The following is an 8,339-nucleotide window of genomic DNA, read 5'->3' on the forward strand; positions in this document are numbered from 1 at the left end:
CTTTTTTATGTTTGTTTTTTTTTATATTCTTCATAATTAATTGTAAATCATAGATAAGTATTTTGTTCCTGCTTCACTTTTATTGACACTTTGGAAAAATAATTTAGTTAATGATCACACAATAAAATAATTCTAAAATTATTTATAGTGTGTTAAATTCAAACAACCGACATTTAAGTTCTGTATTTCCCAAGCTACCAAGCAGTATACTATATTTTATTTTTAATTTATGACTCTTTATTAATTCAAGCTGACAATCCGTAAAATCGTATAAAATATAAATCAGCCTTGTGTAAACATTTCTCCGACATAATAATAAAAAAAATCGAGTGAAACAAATCCTCTTGTTTCCTGCAACCAACCAGCAGGAAATTTTTATTCGCATCAATTCCTATTACTGCTCTACGCTTAGCTAGATTTAATAATTGCGCGTCTCACATTCAGTTTTTTTTTTTCAGTTTTTCAGTTTTTAAAAGCCAGCAGTGATAAATCGCGTGGTAACCTCCTCTCAACCCATCCCCAATCATCTTTCCTGCGATCACGACTGCAACTCAGTTCCGCATATTTTTCGCTAATTTCACGAAGCGCCCGGAGGATCCCGAATCGGCTCCGGGCGCTGTTCCAGTTCCCATCCGGGGTCATCGCAGGGCGCATTTCCGTTAACCGGAACTCTTCCACCCCCACAGGACGGCTCCGGGGGCGGCGGAGGCGGCATATTGTTGCCGACGCGGCGTCTCGTCACGAAGAATAAAGAGGAGAAAGCGTGCGGGTGTGAGAATCTAGCGTGCGCCCGGTTCACAACAGTGCTGCCGCCCGGAGGCGATCGAATCACTCATCGAGGTCCATTCATCCGCATGGCTTGCTTGACTACTACGTCACTCTCACGAGACAGGGGCGTACGCAAAGGAAAAAACAGGGGAAATGGATTTGAATACAAAAAAAAACGAGTCGAGTACAATAAGTCACAAAAGTAATGTCATACAACACTATCTTTGTCGCTGACTGTACAATGATTCATTTTAAGTCTTTTTGTAGGAATGTCGAAATTTCTTGTTTCTGATTTGTTAAATGTTACCTCCTTGATTTAATTTTATTTCTGTTTGACAGTTTTATTCTTATTATTTTATTTTATTTGATACTTATTAAAAATTATGCTATACGTCTCTTATTCAATTGTTTTTTTCTGCTTTTTTATTTTGTAGCATTTGCATCTACTCTTATTATAGTTTCTTATTTTCTATTCTTTGTTCTAATATATTTTTGTTTTATTTTGTTTATTTTAACATTTTTTGCAATTTTCTTAAACATCTACAGGGTGTTAAAAAAAGACTGTAAAATGTTTTAGAAGGTAATAATATGAACCAAAACAAAAAAATCTTAATAAACATGGGGCCGCAAAGTAACGGTTTCAAAGATATCAAAAAATTTTCGTTTTTAAAAACATTTATTTGCAAACTGTTTTATAATTCTAAAAAAATTCATATTCGATATATGTTTAAAAAAAAACAGTTTATAAGCAAATTGAAAAAGGTTTTAATTATTCACATTTCTTATTGGTTTATTTACTTTACTAGTGTTTATGTGATATCTAGAGAAAAAAAAATATTGGGTCCCAAATTTGAACTTAAAACTTTTGAAAATTTTGTCTAAAAAAGTGTAGTTTTTAAAGAAAAAAAAGTCTTAAAAACACTAAATACTAAAAATAAAAAAGAGATAAGAGAAAATAAAGAGAAAACAGAGTGCAGGTTGGAAAATAAAAAGAATAGAAAATATTGCAATTATATTGTTTTGTAAAGTTAATTTTCAAAAAAATATATTTTTTTGAAGCATTTGTGTAAATTAAGCTAAAGAAAAATAACAAGTTTTAAATACAACCAAATTTTAACTGTCAAATTTTTAAAAAAGAGAAAAAAGAAGTGAAAAAAAGACAGAAAAAAATTCAAGTTTTGATAACTAAATTTACCTAAAGAAATAAGAAACAAAAAAAACATATCCATTAAGACTCTTTTGTTTATTTTAGTTTATACTATTACCTCCTTAGATATTTTACAATCTTTTTTAAACGCCCTGTATTTTATTCTTTTTATTATTTTTTCTCTTCTCTCTTTTCTTTTTTTTTCTATTCTCATAATATTATAATTAATAGCCATTCTAGCCCAATTTATTAAAAAGAATAGTTTTAGTTATTTTAATGTACATTATTTTTATTCAAAAGTGCATACTTTTTGATTTTCTATTTCCACTTCCAGTTTTTATTTAGTGACTTTATTTTTCTTAATATTTCTAAAATTTACCGCATATTGTTGAGTTTTTATTTTTGAGATTTATATTTCAATAAAACAATTATAAAACAAATTGTCTTGTTTTATTTTTTTATACAGGGTAATTCTTATAAAGCTTATATTAAACATTTTTTGACTTACAATATAGCCCCGGCTTTGACCACGACCAAAATCGACTATTCTTGATTCAACTAAATCATTTTCAAAATGGTGAAACTTTCGAAACTACGAAAAATTGGCCCCAACTTTAAAATTTTAAATAAAACCTCTTATTTTTATAGCATTTTTGAATTTAGCTTTTCAAACTGAGTCAAATATATTAACGTTATCTCTCATAGATTTTGACATATGTCAATTTTTTTTGTCAAAATGTTGATTTGCGAGAGTTGATTCAAAAATTTTTTTTTGAACTTTGCGATAAATAAATATTTTTTTTGGTTTTAATAATCGAAAGTTTAAAGACTTTTATAAAACCGTTTAAGACTGTCAACTGTCAAAATTCAAGGCTAGTATGATTTTTAGGAAATAATACAAAAACCGCTATAACTCAGTTTTTTCAAATGAAATGATTTAATTTTTTCAACAGCAATCGAAAAAACATCGACTTTTATATTTTTTATTTATACAGGGTGTTAAAAGAAGATTGTCAAATATTTAGAGACCAAAATAAACAAAAAAGTGTTATTAAACACGGGTCCGCAAAGTAACGGTTTCGGAAATATCAAATGTAGAAGATTTTAGAATTTTACTAAAAGCTTCTAGTTTTTGTTTGAACAGATTGCAAAAAATGTTTCAAGAAAAACTTGTTTGTTTGTTTTGATCTATACCATGACCTCCTGAAATATTTTACAATCTTTTTTAACACCCTGTTTTTTTTCTGTGTACTCATTTACTTTTATGATTTTATTTATTGTTTTTATTTTGATTTTTTTTCTGTTTTCTGAGTACGATTCTAGCATTAATAAAAATATATAATTATTTATATTTTATCTTTGTTCTATATCTCTCTTACTTTTTTTCTTTCTACATGCTACATCTACACATCATATCAGTAACAATTTTTTTTGTGTTTTTCTGCTTCTTTTTTAATTTCGGTGTAATAATATTTTTGTATAAAATTGTTTAATTTTTTTTTTATTTTAGCAAAATGTTATATCTGCTTTATCTCCAAGTTTTATGCAACATTCTACTCTCTACTCTTTTTTTATTCTATTTTTCAAAATTGTGTTGAAATTGATTTTTTTTGAAATTAGACTTGAAAAATTGTAAAAACTGAAATAATATCTAACAAAATTAAATAATTCGATTTTGCCCTTCTCTTGAACCGGCGACGAGCCGCCTATGCCCTATTACATTCAATCCACGTAGCCAAGCAAGACCGCACCACATGTAACCATCGTCAATTAGAATTTCGATTTTTATTTATTCCTCCTACTTGCAAGCAAGCAATTTCATTGTCGAATCATCACACAATCAATTCCTGTCACTTTCATTTCACTGTATCAAAAAAAAATAAACGATAACAAACGTAATGAGTAAACTAATCGAGCGTTGCAAAACAATTAGAATTTACAATCTCATAAAAACGAAATTCATCAATTAAGTTAGTCAATATTTGATTGGATAAGATAGCGCGGCGGCATGATGTCACCCGGATTTGGCGGAGGCGCCATCCCGGATTTTTTCCCGGAAACTTCCCGTGTGACTCTTGTTATGCACGACCCAACGTGTAATAACGGTGAAAGCTTCGTGCTACCGGACGCCTCCGGACCATTTCCGGATACACGCAAGCAATTTCAGGAAAAAAACACACCACAATTGTTTCATCATTTAATATAAAGCTCTAGTTAATAAATATAATGCTTACAAAAAAACCTAAACTAAATATTGCGAGCTTAAAACTAAACACTGTTGTTTTTTTTGCCACGGCAAAAAAAACACAGTTAATTTACATTGTTTAGTACGTTATTAAAAAAATGAAGTACAAGTCGAAATTGCACAATTTAATTAATGGATTTTTAGACTAGACTGTAGTCTGGCTAAATTTCAAAGTAATTAACTTAATTAACTTACGTTTTATGTACAAAATGCAATTTTGGGTGAATACTGCGATAATAGGAAAATTGTGTAATTAATTCGAGATTAATTAAAATCTTGAAAAACAGCTGTAGGCCGTAGCTGAGTAGTGTATTGTCCTGAAAATCAATAAAAATCATGAAAATAGTGTGAATTGGGTTGAAAAAAGCATTAGTAAAGGCCCCAAAGTGAAGTTGTTTTAGTATATAAAAAACAGTGTGTTAAGTCTTACATTGCAATGAAAGAAGAACAGGGCCGGAATTAGCCATCGGTCAGGAGCCCTTTACCGCCATATGCATTGATTACATCTAAAATACCAACACATTAGTTTCGAGCAAAAATTGTATATACAACACGGGGCCTATCATTGCGTGAAAGTGTTTTACCTGTGCTGTTTGAGGTTATCCTGGCGTTTGAATCCCCTGCCGCACACCTCGCAGGAAAAGGTGAGTTCGGGGCTTTTGTGTGTCCGTTCGTGGATCATCAGATTGTAGGATTTGGTGAATTTTCGTTGGCAATATTTGCAGATGAATTCGTATTTCGGGCGCATTTTTCTACGGAACTCGCGCCCACTAACGTCGTTCTCGATCTGGATTATCGCAAACATCGTGTCTGATTCTTATCTCAGTGTTTTATTACTCAGCGATCCGGGATTTTCTCGGATTCCTGCAACTGATCAGATGGACGGTTAGTCACTGGTCCTGCTGGGTGCTGCAGGAGTGTGACGGGAGCGCATCCGACTAAACAGTGAAAGGTTAGCTTCCCTCCTACTTGCATGCGGCGGTATGCGAGGCGCTCCTGCTGGACTTTAAATACTTGGGTTTATACTACGTTTTTTCTGCTTGACTCAAAAAAAATAAAATTTTATCAATAATTGTTTTTAAATAAACTTTAGTAATTGAGGAATCAAAATTCGCAGAAATGTAGGGGAAACCCCAGAGAAATGGACTTTTAGAATTTCAGAAAGACACAATTTTAAAAATTTTGGTAATAATCTAAGGTTTTCAATAACATTTAAGTATGTTTTCAAAGAAAAGACACTGTAGAATTTTCAATTTTTCAGTTTTGATTTCTATTAGAGGAGAGTGGGGTATTGGCACTAAGATCATTTAATAATTTTTTTAACTAGCGAAGTAAATTTTATCATTTTTACAATTTTTGGAAAATTAATCATACGTAATTAGTCATAATTTTACAGCAAGTTTTCCAGAATGTGGTCCATCTTTCCCGCACTTACCCTATAATACGTTTTTTGTACAAAAAAATATTTCTGCTAGAATATGATTAAAATCAATTTTTTTTTAAACACAAAACTCCAGAAAAGTTGAAAATTTTAACAATCATATTTTTTACAAAAGGACAAATAAAATAGTAGTACTTAAAGAAAAAAAAGTGAAAACATTTTTTTCGGGAAATCAAAATTTTGTAAAACTCGAAAATGTGTGAAAAATTTTTAAAACGTGAAAATATGTATAGGCACAGAGTTTCTTTTTATAAAATTTAAATTTGTCAAAAATAATTAGATCTAAAGAAGCCGAATGGTAAAATACACTTTATTGTATACACTCACAAAAGTAGATATTTTACGTACTTATTTCAGTCCCTAAAATTAGCTTTTTTGAACTCAATAAAATAGTACGCAAAATAGTTATTTTAGCTACCATTTTTACTTTTTTCACTATTTTAGCTGCTATTTTCACTTATCTTTTACTATTTTCGAGAAATTAATCATGCGAGGCGCTCCTGCTGGACTTTAATCAAATACTTGGGTTTATAGTACGTTTTTTCTGCTTGACTCAAGAAAAATTAAATATTATCAACAATTGTTTTAAAGAAAATACAAAAAAAACATTAGTAATTGAAAAACAGAGAGTGATAATATTTTATTAAAAAATCAAAATTCGCAGAAATGTAGGGGAAACCCGAGAGAGATGGACTTTTACACATCAAAATTAAAGTCACTCAATTTTAAAAATTTTGGTAATAATCACAAAACACCAGAAAAGTTGAAAAATTTAACAATCATGTTTTTTACAAATAAATAAAATTAAGAAAAGGACAAATAAAATAGTAGTGACAAAATTTTCTTCGGAAATCAAAATTTTGTAAAACTCGAAAATGTGAAAATGTGTATAGGCACAGAGTTTCTTTTTATAAAATTAAAAGTTGTCAAAAATAATTAGATTTAAAAAAGCCGAATGGTAAAATACACTTTTTTGTATACACTCACAAAAGTAGATATTTTGCGTACTTATTTCAGTCCCTAAAATTAGCTTTTTTGAACTCAATAAAATAGTACGCAAAATAGTTATTTTGGGTGCCATTTTTACTTTTGTCACTATTTTAGCTGCTATTTTCACTTATTTTTTACTATTTTCGAGAAATTAATCATGCGAGGCGCTCCTGCTGGACTTTAATCAAATACTTGGGTTTATAGTACGTTTTTTCTGCTTGACTCCAGAAAAATTAAATATTATCAACAATTGTTTTAAAGAAAATACAAAAAAACATTAGTAATTGAAAAACAGAGAGTGATAATATTTTATCACTTTTTAATCAAAATTCGCAGAAATGTAGGGGAAACCCGAAAGAGATAAACTTTTACATATCAGAATAAGAAAATTTTGGTAAAAAGATTTTCCAGTTTTTTAAGTGTTTAGATTCAAAATAGAGAAAAATTAAAAAGTATAAAGTTTTCAATTTTTTTTACCAAAATCTTGTTTTCTGTTAGAGGAGAGTGGGGTATATTGAACCGTAGGGTACCTAAACGCAAATACAAATTAAAATTAGCCCTAAAATGGCTTAGTTATTATTTTTTAAGTAGAAAAGTAAATTTGAATAAAACTAAAAACTGGTATGGTAAAGTGGTAGTAGGTAAATTTTAAAGACATCAAACAGTAATATAAACTAAAAAACTATTATACATACATAACAAAAATATCTTTGAAATCAAAAATCTATAGAACAAAATGAGTAACGATAAGAGTTAATAAATATGTTAATATATTTTTTTACGTATTTAAAATTGTTTTTAAATAAAGAAAATACAAAAAAACTTTAGCAATAGAAGAAAAGAGAATAATAATATTTTATTGAAAAATCAAAATTCGCAGAAATGTAGGGGAAACCCGAGAGAGATGGACTTTTATACCTCAAAATTAGAGACACTCAATTTTAAAAATTTTGATAATAATCTAAGGTTTTCAATAACATTTAAGTATGTTTTCAAAGAAAAGACACTGTGTAGAATTTTCAATTTTTCAGTTTTAGTTTCTGTTAGAAGAGAGTGGGGTATTAGCACTAAAATTGCTTAATTATTTTTTTAACTAGCAAAGTAAATTTAATCATTTTTACTATTTTTGAGAAATCAATCATACGTAATTAGTCATAATTTTACAACAAGTTTTCCAGAATGTGGTCCATCTTTTCCGCATTTACTCTGTAACACGTTTTTTGTGCAAAAAAGTATTTCTGCTAGAAGATGATTGAAATCAAAATTTTTTTCAAACACAAAACATCAGAAAAGTTGAAAATTTTAGGAATCATATTTTTTACAAATAAATAAAACTAAGAAAAGGACGAATAAAAGTAAAAAAAGTAATAAAAGCAGATTCAAAATAGAGAAAAATTATAAAGTATAAAATTTTCAATTTTTTTACCAAAATTATTTTTACTTATATTTTCATACCTAATAAAAAGTTTAATGTGTTTAAAAGCTTTAACAAAAAAATTTTGTTTGTAAAATATACATAAAAAAAATTGCTGACTCATATGCTCGGCCTCGCCTCGTCCGGAAACGATTTGTTCGCAAGAACTGTATTTTAGATACTTGTAACAAAAATAACTATTATAAAATTGAAAAGGTAATAAAAAATTTAATAACGTAAGAGATCTGCTAGGGGAGATGTGTCTATATTGGACTAGACTATCAATTTTTTTTTTAATAGGTAAAATAGAAAAATATTAAATTTTATATTTTTA

General features: G+C 28.8%; 1 protein-coding gene across 2 annotated transcripts in view; it reads right to left on the reverse strand.

Annotated features, from left to right (window-relative positions):
* Positions 1-4,099: 4,099 nt before the first annotated feature.
* The window catches only part of LOC123003714 (protein drumstick), an 11,920-nt gene continuing 7,680 nt past the window's right edge, over positions 4,100-8,339 (reverse strand). Inside the window, exons 2-4 of one of the 2 annotated variants that reach the window (XR_006412647.1) lie at positions 4,745-5,030; positions 4,591-4,666; positions 4,100-4,477 (exon numbers count right to left, since the gene is read on the reverse strand). Coding sequence is in view for 1 of the 2 variants with exons in the window: in XM_044396672.1 (XP_044252607.1) it covers positions 4,429-4,477; positions 4,745-4,965 (270 nt within the window). In the remaining variant the exon portion in view is untranslated. The remainder of the gene's footprint in view (positions 4,478-4,590; positions 4,667-4,744; positions 5,031-8,339) is intronic. The other variant, XM_044396672.1, reaches the window with a different exon arrangement.

The sequence above is a fragment of the Tribolium madens genome, unplaced genomic scaffold, assembly GCF_015345945.1.
Source record: "Tribolium madens isolate multiple individuals breed KSU strain unplaced genomic scaffold, Tmad_KSU_1.1 Scaffold_1;HRSCAF=32;Tcas5.2_LG8, whole genome shotgun sequence".
Taxonomy (NCBI): Eukaryota; Metazoa; Arthropoda; class Insecta; order Coleoptera; family Tenebrionidae; genus Tribolium; species Tribolium madens.